Source organism: Puma concolor, chromosome D2, assembly GCF_028749965.1.
Source record: "Puma concolor isolate L17-30 chromosome D2, mPumCon1.1.hap2, whole genome shotgun sequence".
NCBI classification, from domain to species: domain Eukaryota; kingdom Metazoa; phylum Chordata; class Mammalia; order Carnivora; family Felidae; genus Puma; species Puma concolor.
In genome coordinates this window covers 50,708,664-50,729,051 of record NC_141677.1, presented here as the reverse complement: position 1 = coordinate 50,729,051, position 20,388 = coordinate 50,708,664, and the positions used below count along the sequence as shown (strand labels likewise).

At 48.3% G+C, this 20,388-nt stretch overlaps 2 protein-coding genes across 8 annotated transcripts in view; one reads left to right on the top strand and one right to left on the bottom strand.

Moving 5' to 3' along the window:
* The window catches only part of CSGALNACT2 (chondroitin sulfate N-acetylgalactosaminyltransferase 2), a 45,672-nt gene extending 43,359 nt beyond the window's left edge, over window positions 1-2,313 (top strand). For 2 of the 3 annotated variants that reach the window (XM_086680310.1, XM_086680309.1), the window contains one exon: window positions 254-2,313. In XM_086680310.1, the coding sequence (XP_086536436.1) occupies window positions 254-546 (293 nt within the window). In that variant the 3' untranslated portion in view covers window positions 547-2,313. The remainder of the gene's footprint in view (window positions 1-253) is intronic. The other variant, XR_015241701.1, reaches the window with a different exon arrangement.
* Window positions 2,314-8,426: 6,113 nt separating this feature from the next.
* RASGEF1A (RasGEF domain family member 1A) overlaps window positions 8,427-20,388 on the bottom strand; it is an 86,710-nt gene continuing 74,748 nt past the window's right edge. For all 5 annotated transcript variants that reach the window (XM_086680313.1, XM_086680317.1, XM_086680312.1 and 2 more), the window contains 11 exons: window positions 18,048-18,170; window positions 15,820-15,957; window positions 14,727-14,948; window positions 14,100-14,174; window positions 13,663-13,755; window positions 13,101-13,203; window positions 12,934-13,013; window positions 11,998-12,189; window positions 11,065-11,188; window positions 10,570-10,642; window positions 8,427-10,264 (listed from right to left, as the gene is read on the bottom strand). In XM_086680313.1, coding sequence (XP_086536439.1) covers window positions 10,240-10,264; window positions 10,570-10,642; window positions 11,065-11,188; window positions 11,998-12,189; window positions 12,934-13,013; window positions 13,101-13,203; window positions 13,663-13,755; window positions 14,100-14,174; window positions 14,727-14,948; window positions 15,820-15,957; window positions 18,048-18,170 — 1,248 coding nt within the window. In that variant the 3' untranslated portion in view covers window positions 8,427-10,239. The remainder of the gene's footprint in view (window positions 10,265-10,569; window positions 10,643-11,064; window positions 11,189-11,997; window positions 12,190-12,933; window positions 13,014-13,100; window positions 13,204-13,662; window positions 13,756-14,099; window positions 14,175-14,726; window positions 14,949-15,819; window positions 15,958-18,047; window positions 18,171-20,388) is intronic.

The following is a 20,388-nucleotide window of genomic DNA, read 5'->3' as shown; positions in this document are numbered from 1 at the left end:
TCTATATAACTTTGACGTTTACAAAGCATTCTCAAATATTTAATCTCATTTTGATACTCTGGACAACAGACCCTGCGCTCCTAGATGTCTGCTCCTAACTGACTTACAAACCAGGATGTCAGTCTTCTCCATGAGGTGTCTTTAGGCTATACCATGCCATATCATTTGAAGCAGAACATCTTGATCCTTATCAGGTCTGACTGTGCTCTAGCTGTCAGAACAGTCACGTACAGTGTCCATTTTAATCCTGCAGGTGGATTCGACATGGAAGTAAAAGGTTGGGGTGGAGAAGATGTTCATCTTTATCGAAAATACTTACATGGTGACCTGATTGTGATTCGGACTCCGGTTCCTGGTCTTTTCCACCTCTGGCATGAGAAACGCTGTGCTGATGAATTGACCCCCGAGCAGTACCGTATGTGCATCCAGTCCAAAGCCATGAACGAGGCTTCTCACTCGCACCTGGGAATGCTGGTCTTCAGGGAGGAGATAGAGACCCATCTTCACAAACAGGCATACAGGACAAATAGTGAAGCTGTTGGTTAATGTCATCATTGGCACACTAGTCTGAACCACAAACCAGCACTGTTTTTTTAGCCTTAATTCCAATTCCAGATGCAGTGCCTCTTTCAGAGAAGACATGCTTATTTTTTTGTGTTCTTTCTGGCATTACTTTACTTTAAGCAGTTTAACTTGATATGGGAAGAAAAAGCAAGTGTTTCAGTGCAAAGCCTGTTTTGTGAGAATACCATACTTTGGAATCACTGACAAATTGAAATCTGGTGTTTGCCCCAAAAGTAGTTTTGAGGTCATTTCTACCCTGCACCCATGTTCTGATGTGCCCGGGTTGCATCTGGGTTGAGGGATGGAATGTGTTGTGCTCAGGGTGGGTCAGGAGCATCCAGTCCTACACAGAGGACAGAGTGTTATGGAGGGATTGTGTGGACAAGGGTTCTTCACCTGCTGACCACTGAGTCAACCTGCTTTTATATTAAGACCTTTAGTCAGTTGCTTGAAGAAACCTTTTCACTGAAGCAGAGGATGACTAAATGACACATCTGAAATTCAGAATCAATCAAAAGAAATCAGAAATAAAAACGCTTAATGTTGCTTAGCTCCCTGAATGTCTGGTATTAAACAAATGAGTAATAGTGAAAATACTTAGGTTAGAATCTATGACTCATGATTAAAACTATAATGTGTTATCGTGTTCTGGATTAGTAGTCAGAGTTGCTATGGATTGTTTTAAGTAAACAAACATGGAAATGTCTTTACTAGAACATTTACTTATGTTGGAGAGCAGGTGATATCTGGGAACATCCGTTTACATGAGCCAGGTGCTGCCGGGGCCTTCTTATAGTGGTTCAGAATAGATGAGCATAGCATGCTTTTGTGTGTGTTTTGCTTTGCATTGTCTCATTTAGCTTGAATCCGTATATATTTATTATCCTTTTTTTCCCTAATATGTTAATATATGCTACATCTGTATTTGTAATGTTATGCTACTTTGAGTTGAGAGAGAGTTTCTTGAAGAAAAACAATTTAATGAGGTATACCATAGATTACACTGATTTGCAAAAAGAGGTGGAGGGGAAAGTAATCTGAATGGAAATCTGAATTACAGAATATTTTAGAGAAATGTATTGTTTGCAGATAGAATATTGTTTTACTTGAGGTATAAATTATGTTAATGAGACAAGATGCATAAGAAGTTATATTCAGATAGGACTGTACTATGTTATTTATCACACATGGACCTTTTACCATACGGTCAATTGCTAGATCCAGAAATTGGAGATAAGGTGAAAGGCATGCATAGATTTTGATTTGGCTTTTAAAAGGGACCTATATTGTATCCTTCCTATTTGTATATAAACCCCTGAAAATTCACAAAAGTCATTACTTTTTACTCAGTAAATCGTATCATCTGAAATATAAATTCCAAATTTCTTGGTGCTACATGAATTCATTTTACAGTAACTCTTATGAATTATTCTTACAAGTTTTAAGTTGGGTAGCATTTAGGCTTTTTTTTAAGATGTGTAAAATGTTCTCTACAGAATTATTAGGCCATTGTCTCCTTTATATACAGTTATTTATTATGAAGACCAGTGAATTTTGGTATTTAAACTGAGAGAACCTAATTATTTGCGAAGGTAAGTTGCATCTTGTTTTTTGACAGAATCAAGTGATTTTACCTTTTCTCCTTTTTTAAAAAAAACTAGCCTTTAATTTAAAAATGGAAGCTAAGCAATGGAAACATACTGTGGCTTTGACATTAAATGGTACCAATAAAGTATTTTATTATCAAAATTTAAATGAAAATGTGATAATTTTTTTCTGTTGCAAAATACCATAAATACAGAAAAGAATATAACATGTAATTGTGTAATTTAAAGAGTAATAAAGCAAACAGCTACCCAGAGTGAGATAAAGAACATTGTCAGTGAAAGGCCTCTGTGTGCCCCTTCTTAATCACAAACCCTCACCCCCCATAATAGTAGCCATTCTGATTTCTGTGATAATTTTTCACTTGTTTTTCTTAGTTTTCCCGACTATATATGTGTCAGTGTACAAGAATTTCTTTAGTAATAATGTTGGGTCATCAGTTGTGTGTACATTCTGTTTCCTTTCCAAAGTGGACTATCTTCAGCACTGTGAGACAGTTCATTTTGCATCCTTGGCAATAATTTTGTTAGGTTTATTAATTCTTGCTAATCTAGTAGGCCTTAGGCATGAATTATAATTACAAATTGCATTTCAGTCTTTTTGCCCATTTCTATCAGTTCATAGGAATTCATCACATAACCAGTTCTTATTGGTTAACTATCTCCTCCCAGGATGTGGCTTGTTTTTTCCCATTCTTGATGGTACTTTTTCATTAATAAAAATTAACTTTAAAGTGACTATTTTTTCCCTTTATGGATTCTACTTTTTATTATTGATTTATAACCTTATATTAAGGAAAGAGGGCTTAAAGCTATTGTTCTATATTGTCTTCTGAATACCTCATATATAGCTTTGCTTTTCCTAGTTAGGTCTTTAACCTAACTGGAAGAGCTTTTTATATGTGCCATGAGGCAAAGATTGTATTACACTTTTTCCAGCATCACCTTACAATATAGTCCATATTTTACCCACTGATCTGCAGAACCACTCCCATCCATCAGATCTCCATACATGGAGAGGTCTGGTTCTGGGCTCTCTCTGTTCGATTAGGCTTTCTGTCCATCACCATACCCTTACATCATGGCCTAAATTACTATAACTTTATAAGAAATCAGTATTTCTAAGAGCTAGTCACTTGCCCACTCTTAACAATTGTCGTGGCTATTTGTGGCCCTGGTATTTTCATATAAATTTTAGAATAAGCTAGTTAAGTTTCACAAAACTTTCATGAATTTGATTGGGATTTCATTGAATCTCTAAGATCACCTTGGGGACATTTCACATCTTTATGATACGGAGTCTTCCAGTCCTTGAACACGACATATCTATTTAGGTCTTTATTGTCTTTCAATTAAATTTTATACTTTTTCACACAGTGGGTTTACATGTATTATTTTATAGATTTTTCCTAGATACTTTGCATTTTTTATGCCATTGTAACTATCTTTTTTCTTTTTTTATTGTCTATTGCTGGTGCTTAGAAACCCAATTGATTCTTGTGTTCAGCAACCTTGCCAAAAACACTTAATTCTAGTGATGTGTTTCTGGCTTCTTTCGTATTTTTCTGTTATGCAATCATATCTCTATGAGTAGTAAAAGTTTTGTTTCTTTTCAGTTTTTATGTCTTTATTTTCCGTGTCTTACTGTGCTTGTTGGGATTTGTTGTGCAGTGTTGACTGGAGGTGATAATAGTGGACTTCCTGCCCATGTTTCTGATTTCAAGGGGAACACTCTCAGTGTTTCATCAGTAAGTATGGTATTTGCTGAAGGTGTTTTTATAAATACCCTTTATCAAGTTAACAAAGTTACTTTATACTACTGCATCTGTTGAGATGATCGTATGGTTTTTTTTCCATCTTTGAGATGTTAAGTTAATCAGTTTTCTGAAGTACCCTTGCATTCCTAGGGTAAACTCCAATCTTTCATGATATATTATTCTTATTATGCATTGCTGGATTTAGTTTATCGTGTGTGCGTGCGCACACACCCACTTCATTTGCATATCTGTGTATGTATTTGTGTGTGTATGGGTGTTTATGTGTATGTATATTTGAGGTGTTTTTCATCTGTGTTCATGAGTTTTTATTAAGGTTATGCTAACCTATAAAGTAAGTGATAGGTCTTCCTCCTTCTGTTTCTAAAAAAGTTTTCTAAGACTGGAATTATTTCCTCTTTGAATATTTGACAGAACTACCTGAAAGCCACATGACCATGAAGTTTTCTTTTTGGGAAGATTTCTGATCACTGGTTCAATTTATTTAATGATTATAGATCTATTCAGATTTTCTCTTTCTTTTAAAGTCAGTTTTGATTGTGTTATTTTAGATAAGGTGCAGTCTTCTAGGAATTTATAGTGATAAATTTGAAAATTTAGATGAAATATACAAAGTTGTTTATAATATCCTCTTATATCTGTAATATGTACAGGATCTATAGTGATAACCCTTCTTTCATTCCAGATATTATTTGTGCCTTTTGTTTTTCCTTGATTAAGCTTGCCAGAGGCTGACCAATTTTTTCAGTCCTTTCAAATAACTCACTCTTGCCAGCCACGTGTGAGGAATCCAGTTGTGTCACATTGTCCCAACATAGTATTTTCAATGTTTTCAATTTAGACCCTTTAATCTCTATTGAGTATGTACAGTTCTCTCATTTTGGTTTTATTAGTTTATTACTAGGGAAATGATATCTTTTCATGTGCTTATTGGCCACTTGAAGATCTTCTTTTCTGAAATGCCTAGTAAAATTTTTTTTACCTGTTTTTAAATTGCCTTTTTTTTTTTTTTTTTTTTTTTTTAAATTGATTGGTAGGAGTTACTTCTGTATTCTGGATCAAGTCTTTTGTCAGGTTTATGTATTGCAAATACCTTCCCCGAGGCAGGGGACTGTTTTCATTCTCTTAATGCTATCTGTTAGTAAACAAAAGCTGTTAATTTTAATGTCCATTTTATCATTTTTCTTTCTTTTATAGCCAGTGATTTTGGTATCCAATTTAAACCTTTGCCTGCTCCAAAGCAAAGAAGAAATTTTCCTGTTTTCTTTTAGATGCTTTATTAAGATTGCTTATAACTTCCCTTCTCATCTTCGTTGCGCCATTCATACTTAGATCTGTGATGCATCTAGAAATAATTTATGTATATAGTGTGGAAGTCAAGAGTCAATCTTTAGAATTTCAGTGAAGGTCTGCCGATAGCAAACTCCATTTTGGTTCATAAATATCTTTATCTCATTTAAAAAATATTTTTTGAAGAGTATAGAATTCTAGGTTGGGAATTTTTTTTTAACACATTGATGTTATTCTGCTGTCTTCTGGCTTCAGTTATTTCCCTCATAAGTAAGTTATCAGCTTAAGGTTGATACTCCTTTGAAAGTAATCAACTTTTTTTTTCCTGGCTGCCTTCAGGATCTCCTCTTTATCTCTGTTCTGTATCACTATGATATGTGTGTTTGTGGGGTTTTGGGGTTTTTTTGTTTGTTTTTGTTTTTTTTCTGATCTGCTTGAGATTCTTTTGGCCCCTTGGATTATTATTGTCTTTTATCAGTTCTGAAAGATATTCAGCTATTATATTTCATTGTCTTTACCTCATTCTTTCAAAAGCTCCAATAACATGTTAGACGTATTGTTGTATTCTCCGTGCCCTTTATGTCTCTTGCTTCATATTTTCCAATCCTACACTCTCGTAATTTCTTCAGAATTATGACCAAATTTGGAGAAGAGCCTCTATTCGTTAAGAAATGAAAATGAATTTTTTAAATCCCACGTTTTCTTGTATACTTGACAACACTGTTTCCTCAACATTGTTGCTTAAGATCCATACGTAAGAGTTTGGGGTATGTTAAGATAGATATTTAGGGGAGAGGGATTGGTAGCCCTTCACCTTCCTCACATTATCATGACTTCCTTTCTGGGAATAAAAACAGAAATCGTGTTGGTATGATCTAAGGTCACTAGCCTGTATGTGGGTAATAGGTTTTTCATTTAGAAAGTAGTTCAGAATCCCCAATTTGTGGGATTTTTCCTCATATATGTATATACTGATTAAATTTAACACAAGTGACTTTTCAGTAATGTTAGAATATATTAACCAGAACATCAGTTGTCCCTTTGAGAAGGTCACTTATAATTCTTGTGTCACTTTTCCCAGGAGATTCTGCTCTGTGGGAGAAGTGGGGTTCAGTTTCATCAGGGGTGCCACTGCAAGTACCCAGCTAACACTGACTGCTTCTAATGAACCAGGCACTGCACTTTCTGCCGTGTAACATTACAACAACCCCATGAGACAGAGAGTATTGTAATTTCATCTCAATCTTAAGAAAATGGAAGCTTTAAAAGACAAACAACTTTTCCAAGTATACCCTGCTGAGAACTGGAAACTAGGATTCGAATCCTAATAGTTTAACTTTTGATTCCTTGCTCTTATGCTTAGCCTGTCTTGCCTCCCTGGGGAAGAGGACATTATTTTTATATATAGGTGTAATGGGTATATATTTCACAAATAATCTTAGTTTTGTCACAGAAGTCTCTATGGCCTTAGGAGAGATCCTTAGCTTATTTCCTGTCACATGATGCTATAACATAGATTTGTTCTTCAAATGTGTGTGTGAAGTGAAAGGCAGCATTCAGTCATCATGTGGTGGTGGTAGGAGCTGCACACCTTGCTGATCGCTGGCCACACAGCTACGCAAGTGGCTCCTACTCAGAAAGCCAAGACTGGGGGCAAGACGGATGCCAATGGTATAAGGTGAGAAAACAGATGGGGCCCGGAGGAGCACAGAGCACCACTCACCAGAGAAGCTGTAAGGGGACTCTGGAAGAACGTGTGCGAGCACAGGACCATAGTACATTAAAGGACGTGCACTAGTGACGTGGAGGTTTGATGTGTGCAAAGCAGAGTGCACCTGGGAGAAGTGGGCTGTACCTGGGAAAGGTGGGCTGTGAGGATCAGCAGAGGAGCTTCCCAAACACTCTGGACTCCCCAACCCCGTTTTCCCCTTTAGTGAGCCTGCAGAGGGACTCTGAGATCGGTTTGAGCAAGTGCCCAGTGCTGCTAATGCTGCCATCAAAGAGCCACACCTTGAGAAGCATGCCTAGGGGGACTACTCTGTGGGTGCAGGAGCACCACAGCTAGCCAAGAGAGCTCGCCATGCACTTCCAGCTCAAGCTCCACGGCCAAGACACACACTGAAGGATGTGCTGCCCCTTCTTCAGCTGAGGTAGGTAGAAACGTTCAAAAATGACTTTACCAGGAAATTAAGAATTCCATTGAATCATAAAGACTGAAAAAGTGTCATTTACCCAAAACTCACTTGTGCATCCTCATAGGTGTCCTCATTGCTCTACAAACACCTAAGCACCTATTGTGTGCTGTCCATAGGCCACTGGAAGGACAGCAGGTGACAAAGCCCCACAGGCCTAGCGTTCTGTCCAGTACAGTGGCCACTAGCTATTTACACCTCAAATTAGAAATTCCATTCCTCAGTTGTATTGGCCACATCTCAGTGCACAGATGTAACTAGCAGCAATGCAGATAGAGAGCATACTCATCACAGAAAGGTTTCTGTTGGGCAGATGACAGACACTGTACACGTTGAAAAATGAGCCCGAGTTAGCTCTGAGGGAACAGGGTAAGGTTCAGTGAACTGTAGAGCAGATCTCGTCCAGCCTGGGCATTGTTGACAGAGTGGCAGTGGGATAGGCTGGAGAGGGACAGGTGGGAGTTTGGCTTCCATTCCGGTGTCTCAATGCTTTTCTTTCAATTCCACAAACTCTCATGTGCCTTTCAACAAATCCCTTTTCTTTAGTAGTCTTGAAGGTGACTCATCACAACAGAAAGAGCCCCCATCTAGAACTGCATTCTGCAAACTGTTCTACAGAAAGATGTCAGCAGGCGCCCCCAACTTCCCTTGCCCCAGCAGAGCCCCACAGAACCCACTGACAGTTCTGACTAGTCCTGTAGTAAAGGAGCATTTACAGTCTTATATGGGCTAAGTTTCCCAAACTTCTAGGACCACGTGATACAATCAACTAGTGATACAGTTTTGGATCTTACCTTGAGGAAAGCAGGACCAGAACACAACTCTTCTACAACTTGGTCTTGTTTTGCATTATTTATTTGAAGCCCTTTGTCAGAATGTGTTGTGTAGGTGGGAGACCCTTGCTCCTTCTTTGAAGGGCCGTATAGGACCTAGACATCCTCACACCTCTTTGTCAGCAGCCAAGCCATCAGGCCTCACCAGCTACACGCAGAGAGCAGGCATGCAAGGGGAGCAACATGTTCTTTTATTGATGCAAGTACGTCCAGTCACACCAACAACTGACATCCTGTGTTACGGTACAGCTTTGTACTCAGAGTTCATCTCAAAATACCAAAACATCGTAAGGTGTGTATCAAATTGGGAAAATAAAGTAGCAAACATAGACACTGTATCAGGTAGGTACTAGGACTGATGACCCCGTGGAGTGCACACTGACATGAAAGCTCCTTAACTCGCAAGACAAAGTGTTCTAACGTTGTATTCCAAATATATATTCTCAAGTTTTTAGCCTTTCTGTATCTCAAATACATAAACAAAGCAATATGTACTACCAAGATACAATATGTACTATCTAGAACATCTGAAAAGTGCAAAAACACTGTGACAATACAGTGTAAATAATCTTGTTCCACCCAGGGCTGAGGGCGACGTCCATATCGGATTGGGGAGCCACCCCTTCCTGAGGCCTCACCTCCACATCTCCAGGCTCTCCTAGGAGCTTTGGGAATTAGCAACTAACTGACCCATCCTCACTTGGGCATCTCGGCTGCAGGCTCCTGGGAAGCCAGGCATACGGAGAGAAACAAGGGTGAGTAGTTCTGAATCTGCTTGTGCAGAATGAAAGCCCTGCTGTGAGGGAGAGAGAGTCAGAGCAGATGGCCCACCTCTGGCTTTTGAGGGATCAGGACTTGCCCTCCCACAGCCAGAAAGACAGAAAATGGAGTGTACTCAAGTTTGGGTATGGAAAATACCTCCAAATGCTGGGTAGTTTTCTGTGAGTGGGCTCCAGCAGTCTGGTCTGGCTAATATTCTGTTTCAGATTCCCTTAGGGGAGCCCCCCACCCAGAGGGAAGGAGGAGGCAGTCTGCTAGAATACTGCTTTGTAAGTTGCTTCTTTTCATTTTGTACTGGAGTTTCAGGAACTGCTTTAAATGTCCCTATCCTCAAGTCTACTTTGTACGCTCTTCATTACAGCTCAGTGTACCTTTCCGTTATAGCCTGGGAAACAGACAATTCCACCACACCCTCCCCCCTTACATTTATTTTAGATTTTCTCTTTTCCTAAAATGTAGTTGAACAATTTGCCAGACATATTCCAATGGAAATATGCTGCCAGGTATCCCCCTGCCCCTCCCCGACCCCCTAAATCCCTGATAAAGGAAAATGAAAATGTAAACTTTGGAAAGCCTGTACTTAGGGTTTGCTTCTAGAAGTATGCAAATGAGGCCCCCTGGCCAGCCAAGCCCTTCTTGCTAGAACCTCTCTGGCCTAGGTTTTGAGGGCAGGTACTTTGTGGCCCAGGGCAGAGCTTTCCTGGCATTTCCCTGGCACTGGCTGGCTGAGGGCTAAAAGAATAGAGTGGGAGACCGGCCCTCCAGTACTCTCTAAGGCACTAACCCCGACATCAGAGACACTGGCTGGAAGGGCGTCCAAGCAGGCAGGGCTCACATTGGTTTTGGTTGGGTTTTTTTTTTTTTTAATATTTTTTCGTAAGATGTTAATAATCAAAAGTAGAAAATAAAAATCTACATTTCATTAGAATAAGATGTTATCATGGATGCCATCTCCCATGATACTCTTTCCCCACCCTCCCCGAAGCAGGGCCCTGCCCTGTTATTTAAAATAAACAAACAAAAAAACTTTTGTAAGTGCCAAAGGTTGATGCATGAAATAATTATTTTTTTTTTCCATAAAAGTTATATACAAAATGGACCCCAACCAGTGAGGCCTCCTCATCTCAACCCTTATCAATCAAGATTAAAACTCAGTGCATGTGTGTGCTTCGTCCAGCGTCTGCAGGCTGCATCCGTGCCTTCAGGCTCTGTTAAGGAGAGTCGTCCTAAAGGTAAGCAGGGCACAGAGAAATGGTCAGGTGGGTGGCAGGCCCTTCCCCTGGGCAGGCAGGAGGCAGGCCACGCTATTTGGGGACGGCCTGGATTCAAAGATCCGGCCAAGAGGGGAAGGGTCAGCGACACTCAGACCCAAGTCCTCAGCCTCCCACCGACTGGCAGCCTGTGTAGAGACACCCCTGGCCGCCTTTCAGAAGGGCAGATCCATCACGCTCCCCAGTCCTCTCCCTTCCAGCAGACTTGGGCACGGGACTGATCTCGGGGGCTCACAGGCCCGTCCTGGGGGTTCTCCTACCTGAGAGTCTTCCAGCTATCCTTCTCCATGTGGTTTTCAGGACCTTCACTTTCAAAGGAGGCGATGAAGAGAGCTGAGAGAAGAAGCCCCTCAGAACCCACGTCCACATGCAGTCAGTCTGCCTACCACACCAGTTGTCCCTTCCTTTCTAGGGGTACAACTGGGCCTGGGAAGGGACAGTGACTTCTGGTCTGGGCCTGTCCACAGGTCTCTGCTCCCTGGGGTTCTAGAACTCACAACTTGGGGACTGAGAAGCTTCCTGGTTCTGCAACACTATCAGGGGGCTTCCAGAGCCCCATCTCTCCTTGTTCTCATCCTGTCACCTACCCCCAGCCCACCCTCACGTACTCAGCCCTGTGGGCTCAGCTTCCCCTGGGATCAGGCCTGCCTCCCAGGGCAACCCCCCAGGAGAGGAGAGGCCCTGGACATGGGGAGTCAGGGTGACATGTACAGTGTAGGGAGGTGGGTGTGCTGCCCTGGGGAGCCGGGCCTCACCTTCCTCGCTGTAGATGGGTGCCGTGAGCAGGTAGTTCTGAATCTTCTTGTCCTTCTCGAAGGGACACTCTACCTGAGTCCATGTCATGAACTCATGGATCTGTCTGGAGATTTCCCAAAATTTCTGAAGGCACAGAAGACCAACTGGATGTTCATTTGTCACCTTAAGCTTGAAATCCTTGGTTCGGGCAGGGGACGTAGGTTCCGGTTTCATTCTGTGCCCCAGCAAGATGGGACGGTGACCCTGCTCAGCTGACTTTGTGGCCACGGCAGCACTTTATGCAGCAACAGAGCCAGTAAGTGTCCCCAAGACCATTCGGTCCTGCACTTTGCCTAGGCCCGAGGCTGCAGCAGGGTCTGTGCCTCCCCCGTGCAAGACCCCAAGAGGGCCCCATCGGGGACTCCAGGCTGAGGCAGGTATGCCAGCCATACCCAGCACAGCACCACCAACCTGAACGTGTCATGATCTCATTCTCTGGGGAGCTGTAGGGGAAACGGGGCTATCCAGTACTTACCTCACACAGGTAAGGGGTAGAAAAGAGTTATGGATTCTTACACAGGCCCCCATAACCTTTGTCCTACCTTCCCACCGTTGGCCAGCTACCCTTGGTTTCCATCTGGAATTCTGCTGCCTCCTCCCTGCTCAAGTACCTTCTTGCCTAAAGCCTTCCTCACTCCCAAACCCCCAGAAGTAGCCCCTTCTCTGTCTCCCTGGTGGGGTCAGTGTTGGGGCCACCCTTATACTTCACAAACAGCACACATAACCCACCCTGGAGCTTTCAGTCCTAAAGGCCTTTCTGCAAAGGGCCACTGCTTTTCAGCTCTAGCAGCACAGATTCTACCTGCCCTAGGATAAGGCTGAGAGGTCTGTTCTGCCCTGTGTTGGGACAGTCTGGCCCCCCTCCCCTCAGGCCACAAGGGTGCTGAGCTCACCTTAAAGTTAACATGCCCGTTGGGCAAGTGATTGGTATGGATTTTGTGCAGGAAGTAAATGTCCTTAACGAAAAGGTTGAATACAGGGATAACAATCTTCTCTCTGCTGCTGTTGGCCATCTGGGACCTTTGAGTGGCCCCCTGCAGGGCAGTGCGGTAGTTGCAGAAGTTGCTGGATGGGTCCATGTGGTGCTGTGGGCAGACAGGAGGACCTGGTTGGCTGTGTTCTCCCTGTACGCCTGAATTGTTCAGAATGCCCCTTCGCAGAGCAGGAAACAGCGATGGGGAAGGCATTTCCCTGCTGGGCAGCCCTGGACTGTCACCAGAAGAGGCCTCCTTTCTGGGAGTGAGCACCTGGCTGAGTACCGGGTTTGGATCCAAACATGAGGAAAGTTACAGAGAAGTCTCACAGCTCACACACACCTCTTCCCTGCCCTGCTGAGCCTGGGTCTCACTTCTTTCCTTTCAAAACCTTCCTTTGCCCTTCTACTTGGACTAATACCTCCCAAAATTGACGAGCTCCGTAGGACACATTTGCAGAAAGTGGATTCTGTGATCAAATACTTCAGGGAAGGCTGCAGGTGAACCTACCCACTCTTGGGCCACCTGGATGATCCAGGACCGCAGGAACTCAAGCCAGGAAAAGGACAGCCTCTGCTTCGTCAGCATCACCCAACACCCCAGCAACACCCTGGGACCCACTTTTGTCAAACTCTTGCCTAACCACTCTCTAGAACTTGCCTTAGGCAATGCCAGTTCTGCCTAAAGTTCCAAGGGCCGAGGAGAGCTTCAGCTACCCACCTCCTAGAGCAGCCAGGCCAGCTCAACATGCCCTACACCAGATGGCACTGTGGGCGGTGGGTTCTGAGCAAGGGGGCAGAGTGGATGAGGCCCACCCCTCCTCAGGCCAATGTAGGACATGGCTGAGGTGCTTACCTCCAAGACGTCAAACTTGGCCGTCTTGACTTTGGACCACGTTTTCTTCAGCCTCGCCACAGGACTGAGGTTCATGCCAGCTGCAGGGAACAGCAGGTGGAGTCAGGGTGGGGTTAGGTAGGCCATGCAGAAGCTGGATAGGAAGCCCCTGGGGCCTGGCCACTCACAGATGATGGCCATCATGGAGTTGAAATTCCCGATGTTGAAGCACTCCCGGGCCACATCAATAAAGAACTCTAGCATGCGGGTCCGGTGCTTCTTCTTCACCACCTGGAGAGCAGCCAAACAGCTTCAGGGTGAGCCCCCTACAGGAGTAACCCCCCAACCAGTCCCTGAAGGGCAGCTTAGACAGGAGCTACACTGGGCCCTCAGAGCTGTCAGACCCAGGGCTGGGGAGACGCTCATCGGCTGCAGAGGCAGGAAACGCAGCTGTAGCATTTTCGGTGCTGGGCAGAGGGGCAGGAGGGCAGTCTGAGAGTACTAAGGGAGTCCCAGATAAACTCACAGAACATGCCAGGTACACTCCATGGATGGGTGTCTCATAATTACTGTGAGATTGGCTGGAGGGTAGGGGGGAACAGGGATGTTGGTGCCCCAGCAATGGAGACTTCTGTCTCCACTTTCAAAGTTTTATCATCTCAGGGGTGTAGAAGTCAGAGCCTCAGGAAGCACTGTGATTACAGAGAAGGGACAGTGTCACCCCACCCATATGGGCCATGCAGCACTTACCCGGCACACCTCGGTGGCCACTAGCATGCTAAGGCAGTTGAACCAGTTGTCATAGGCCTCCAGGCTATAGGTCTTGGTCAGGTCCCCTCGGCACTGGGAGAAACACAACAGGTCACAGGGAACCTGAGGACCCTGCCAGCAGGTGCTGCCCCAGCCCTAACCCCAGAAATGAGCAGGAACCATGGCCAAAAGAGACTGAAAGTGATGGTGGGGTGTGGGCAGCTGACAGGTCCAGGTCTCCCAGGATGCCCCATCCCCAGGTTCCTGGGAACAGTGGCCCCCTTCCAGCATGCAGCACCCTGAATAGCTGTCTGCTGACCCCTTGGGGCAGGCACCAGGCCACACCCCTAACATTTGGTTGTAAGGCCCCCACCCTGCATAGGTATAGGTGCTAGGCCCACCCTAAGGCCACCACAGAGCACACAGCAGCCCCTCACCCGGTGCTTGTCCCGAGAGTCCATGTGGCTGACGATCTGCATCAGGTCCTCAGGGTGAATGCTGCTGACCCTCTCCTAGGATGGGCAAGGAGGTAGCACAGGAGGGGTGATGAACCTACCATTCTCCGGCAGGCCCCACACTCGGGGTATAGGCCATGTTTAGAGTAGCTGTGAAGACCTTTCTGCAGGGGTGCACTACAGGCCCTCCTTGATCAGAGCACCCAGCCAGTGGGCAGGCCCTGAAATGCACCCCAGGGGTCTGCAAGACCCCTCCCCTCCCAGGGCTTCATGGGATGAGGTGGAAGTCTTAGGGGCAGTGGCTCCTAGGTGCAGGGTACCTTCTCAGCCCAGGGCAGAGGCAAGATGAGGTGACAGGGCAGGGGAACAGGCCCTCCCCCTCTAAGCCTTTCACCTCCTGGGCCAGTCCCCATCACCCCAGCCCCTCCCCTATACATGGGGTTGCTGTGATCCCAGGGACCCAGGAGCCGACAAGTGAGCTTCACCTGACACCCCAGTCTGACCAGCAGGGGAGGCCCTGCAGCACTATGTTGAGAAAGATGCTGGGGGTCCAGCATTGGTGAGTGCACCCCCGCCCCCATGCCAGGCAGGGCACAATGAAACACTGACCAGCTCGATATGAGTCAGCTGCTGGGCCAGCACCAGGGGGTCGCAGCACACGCCCAGGATGTCCTTCTGAGTGGCTGGCGGCTTAGTCTTGAGGACAGACCCTTTGTCCATCGCCGGTGAACGAAGCTTGTCCCGCAGCTCCTGAAGCTGGCTCCAGGCAGCCAGCGACAGCAGCAGGCTCTGTGTCATTTGGGCAATGGCCTTCTTCACTGTGCCATTCTCCTGTGGAGGTCAGGAGACAACAAAGGTGCAGGTGTGGGCCGGCAAGGCCACCACCTCTCCAGAGAAACCCATTTCCTCTCCAGGGATGTGCCCGACTTTGAATGCACTTCCCTACTAAAACCTGCCATGAGTGTTTGGGCTTTTGAAGGTAGAATGGAACACAGTGTGGGCTTCTCTGAGTACCGTTGAGGAGGGTGGCTCAGCTGGCTGTCTTGTGGGGATGGGAACGGAGGGCCAGGGCAGGGCCAGGGGTAGTCTTCTGGGTCTGAAAACCATGGTTTTCCTAATGCTGTCCAGCTGAAATACTTTTGGCCTCCCCACAGCAGGGAGGAGAGCATCTAGAAGGGCTCCCTCCAGGACCAGGAACCTTTGCTCTCTGGGTGGGAGCAGCCCCCCGAACTCTCCCTGGGCTTTCTGAGCCCTCCAGCCAGATAGCAACTGCTGAGCACACAGAGCACTTTCATTGCGGAGACCCAGCCAGCCAGGTTTCCTGTCTCCACAGAAGGCCAGGAGGGAGCTGGGAGCCAGAGGTGTAGACAGGCTCTTAAAACCTCTTACTAGGTCCCCACTCCACTCACCCCAAGCCCAGGAAAGGTGGGGCCTGGGCTCATTCCAGCCCGTCACTCGGGACACAGGGTTTCCCACATGCAGAAGATGCCAAGGGCAAGTCTGGCCCATTGCTGGACAGCTGAGCAGTCTTGTGGGGAGGGGCACAAATGGAGCCATCCAGCAGTTGTCTTGGGAGGGTGACCGCATAGAGGACCACATACAGAGCTGTCCCTGAAGACCTATCCTCCTGTGAGAGTAGACCCCCCCCCCTTCCCCAGACACATACCTAAGGGGTTCTGCCAGGGTCTAAGGAAGACCTCACCTCATCACACTGCGTGACCCGGTGGGTAATGGCCTTCAGTTCAGCCATGGCCTTCTCATCCTGGAAGTCGTAGGGGAAGGCTTCTGTCCACTCCTTTAACAGCTGCACAATCTTGGCTGAGAAGGACTTCAGCTTGGTCTGGGGTGGCAGGGTGTAAAGTTACTCTCCAGAGTGGGCACAAGATGACCAGTGGTACAAGCCTCCCCATCTCCCCCAGGTCTGCAACACCCCCACCCCCATTATCCCTCATGGGACCTGCTCCCCAGCCCCATGCTGGGGCGAGGGTTCTAGAGAAGGACATCCCCACTCTGTCTACCTGTGGCTTTGTTGTACCTGCTTGGTTTCATATTCCCCCTTACGTCAGCATTCTTTTTCACTTAAATTTATTTTCAAAAAACTTGTCCTCTCATAACCATGACATAGAAAACTAGTTTCCTTTGCTGTAATTAGAAGTTAGCCATATAAATGACAACAACAAGGAAAACCAAGGAAAATTATTAAAAATCAGAGACTCTCAGGGCACCTGGGTGACTCAGTCGGTTGGGCATCCAACTCTTGATTTCTGCTCAAGTCATGATCTCATAGTGTGTGGGTTCAGGCCCCGCATCAGGCTCTACTGGCAGCGCGGAGCCTGCTTGGGGCTTTGTCTCCCTCTCTCTCTACTCCTCCCCCACTTGCCCTGTATATCTCTCTCTCAAAAACAAAAATAAAATTTTTTTTTTTTTTTTTTTTAAGTGAGAGATTCTTGCCTGCCCCCTCTCAGTTAGCAACAGGTTGGCAAGTGCTGGGAAGGGGCGCAGACACTCAGAGGCATCCCTCTCCGGACCTCCTATCCTTAAAGACGGGCTGGGCACCCCTGCCGTCACCCTGGGTCCACACACCAGTAAGGCCTGAGAAGGATGTGCCAAATGCTTGGCCGCAGTATCCCAGCGGGTCTTCAGGGCCCAGCCCCACACTGTCCCACACACACACACACACGTGCCCACCACAGCTCCCCAGCACTGACCAGCTCCCTGCCTGCCTATACCTGCCCAACCTGGACTGTTCTAGCTGCCCTGTGGGCCTCTCACCACCCTCCACCCCCACTTCTTTTTGCCCACATCTGCCCCCACCCCTGCTGAGCTGCCTCCAACCTGCCTGATTCTGGCCATGTCCCCAGCTGGGCCCTCACTCCCTGCAGCCACTCCTCCTGGCCAGAGTCCAGTGCAGACGGCATCCAGGAGGCCTTGCTGATACTTCCCCAGAGGACCACACCCCACACTCAGCAGGAGCTAGAGCCTTGAAGCCCCTCAGAGGCCCTGCGGTGCATGTCACCATGAACACAGGCTGGCGGGTTCATGCCAGGCTCCTCTTAAGCTTCTGTCTCCATGCTGACCTTCAGCCTATAATTTCATCTCCCCAGCCACCCCACTTGGACTTATTTCCACCTGTCTCTTCAGGAGCCTTTCCTAACCCTCAGGCTGTGCTCAGTGCCTGTCTTCCTGCATCCAGGGACTCCAGGAGCGCATCCCCGCACCCCTCCAACAAGGAGACTCAGTTCACAGGCCTGGGCTGCACACCTGCAGGGGCAGGTGGCCTAGCCTGGTGGAGGGAAGGTAGAGGGGAAAGTCACCAGCAAACAGGGATGGGACATGCTCTGCCACAGCCCAGACTAGGCTCTGCCAGCTCTCTGATGGCACACCGACCACCTGGTCTTCTGCACCAGACCCTGGGCCTCATCTGAAGCACATGCCCCCAGGGACAGCCTATGGTTTCTTGACTATCCCGGCCGCCCAAAGCCTGGCTCAAGAAGAGACAGCAGGGGCAGAGAGCCCCATTTGAGTCACTGCAAACCACTCTGAGCAGGAGTCAGCCTGCGAGTGCTGCCACCTGACCCCCACCCCGGAGGGGTCAGTGACCCAGGTCCCACTGCCGGCTTTTCTACCAGCGGGGGGTCCCGGCACTGACCAGGATTGCTGGCAGAGCCGTCTGCCGTGGCTCTCTCCTGGAAAGGGGTGTGAGTGCCCACCAAGAGCAGTTACTTTCAGCATCCCATGAAGAGTAGTCGGCTCTGTGTGCACCCCATGCCGAATAGGGCGCCATGCCCCAGGCGCATGCACCCCATGCTGCTGTGCCAAGGAGGCCAGAGACCAGCCAATCTGCCCCATCAGGGAGGGCCCCCTGCTGGGCTCAGCCAGACCTGACCTGCTAGAAGCACGGAGACAGGCAGCACCCATCTGCTCCTTTACCTTCTCAGACCCGGTCTCCAGCTGCTGCCTCTGCTCCAGGCAGATCTGCCCCACGCGGGCCAGCAGGTCATGAGGGGGGATGAAGACCCGGGAGCTCAAGAGAAATGTAAAGATGTATGTCCTCTGAAGAAGAGACAGGGAGAGGGGATGAAGAGGAGGTCGGGCCTGTGCCACCCCGTCCAGCTATGGTCACAGCCTGTCTAGCCACCTGCCGGGCCCAACAGCACCATCCAGCAGCCATGCCTTCTCCTGCATGGTTTATTCCACCTTGAACGTCCTTCCTTTTCTCTCACTGCCACCCAAATTCCTGCCTCCCTTGCAAGGCACAGATCAAACCCCACTTCCCTGCAGCTCCTGGAGGCTTCCCCTGACAAGCTCAGCTCCCAGCAGTCTTGCTCTGCTGGGATTCTCCCCCACCCTCCGTCCTACCCTATGGTGGGAGCTAACACCCAAACCTGGATGTTGGTGGGACTCTCCCAGCCTGTGTGAGCCCATTGCCCAGCCCACAGTGCCTCCAGGGTCAGTCTCCAAGCCTTCTTATCCAGATCCTTACTGGTCTTGCCAATGGCGGGCAGAGTGGGGCATTTTTGGACCCATCACCCAGCGTCAGGGACTGTCACAAGCCCCTGTGCTAACAACCAGCTCTGGGCCTTATGTCCACCTGCTGTACCAGTGCCCCTCTGGCCCACATCCATGTGCCCTTGTCCCTGGGCTGTGTGGTACAGTTTCTGAAGGGCCCTCATGATCTGGACTAAAAGGTGTCAGGGAACAGGGCCCAGGGCCAAGGGTTCTCTGAGGCCTTTTGTCTGACATGGGTCAGCACCTGGGAGACCTTCACACTGGCTCCTGCCTGCAGACAGGTTGGACCTAGGAGTGGGGCAAGATGCTTGAAGCTCTCCTGGGGACTCTACCCCTACATGGGTGCTGCAGGCTGGGGGGCCTGGGACCCTTTGCCCTCACCCTGGGCCCAGGGACAGGTCTTCCTTGTTCCAGCCCAAAGCAAGTGGGCCATGTTTGCTGGGAAGCGCAGGCCTTGCAGATCAGGCCTCAAGGCCTCGGGCCCTCACTGCCCCCCTGCAGCCTTCAGATGCCACTTGAGGAGATCCTCCTGGGAACAGCAGGGGTTCCTCCAACCCCCAACAGACTTCCCATGCCCTGTCCCCAGGCTGTGTAGCATGGGTGCTCAGGGATCCCAGCTGCATGGTGGCCCCCTTCTAAACAGATGGCTCAGAAGTGTGATGAATGTCACCCAGGCATCACACCTTGGAGTTCCTAGCCAAGGCAAGAAGAGAAGCCAGGGAGGAGCTGTGCATTTCAAAGGAGCACAGAGACTTGCTGGTGTGTGTGTGCATCCCCAGCTGCCCACATACACAGTGGAGGGGGGCAGTGGGGGGAGGGAGGGAACCCAGGAGCTTGGCAGAAAAGCTGATGCCCAGCTGGACTCTGCCGGCCCTACCTCTGCACTACCACCCCTTTACTCTCTCCTGGAAAGCAGGGGGTGATCCCAGGGCATAGTGTCTGGGGGAGAACACTGGGTAACAGCTGAGGAGGCCCCTCGGGACACACCTAAAAGAGAAGTAGCTCCTCCCACAAGGCCACAGAACAGTTCTGGGGTTGGAGGTGCCAGCCCCTGGGAGGCTGATGCTCTGCCCTAGGCTTCTTCAGGAGACCTGACCCTCAGCTGCAGTGTCTGCACCACCAATTCCAGCCCCAGCCCAGCTTTGGGAGGGTTTTCAAGTAGCATGGAGTAGACAGCCCCAGGAGGAAGGTAGGAGGCCTGACGTGTTGGTGGGGGGTTGTGCCAGGAACACCCAGAAACTGAGTTGGCTCCAGCACCATTGGATAAAAGCTGGAGAGTGGATGGGGGCAATTCCTCCCCGACCCTCCCATGCAAGCCTGTGTCAGACGCCAAGGCCGGCAAGCACAGCTCTGTCCTCGGGAGGGAGGGGGCACCTGGAAGGGGACTGTTGCAGCCTGGCCCTCCAAAGGGAGCAGGCAGGCCCAAGACCACTGCTGCTAAGAGATGTGCCCTCTCAGAGGCAAAAGGGAAGCCACACATGACAAGGGAACTCTTTCTGCCTGTTCTAAGAACGTACCAGTGGCATCTTGAAATGAAGAGGGGGATCCGAATTGTAGCGGAAGGCCAGTCCTGCCCACGCAGGCATGTGCCGTGGGGTCTGCATGCTGGCTGGGCATGGCGGGGCTGTCCCTCTTTATTCTGGACCATGGCATTTCATGCATAAAACAAACTTCCCAGCTGGGTGGACCCTCACCAGGACCCCAAGGCTCCAGTCTTACTCCTTAGACTCTTCCCTAAGGCCCTGTTCAGAACTCTGACCCC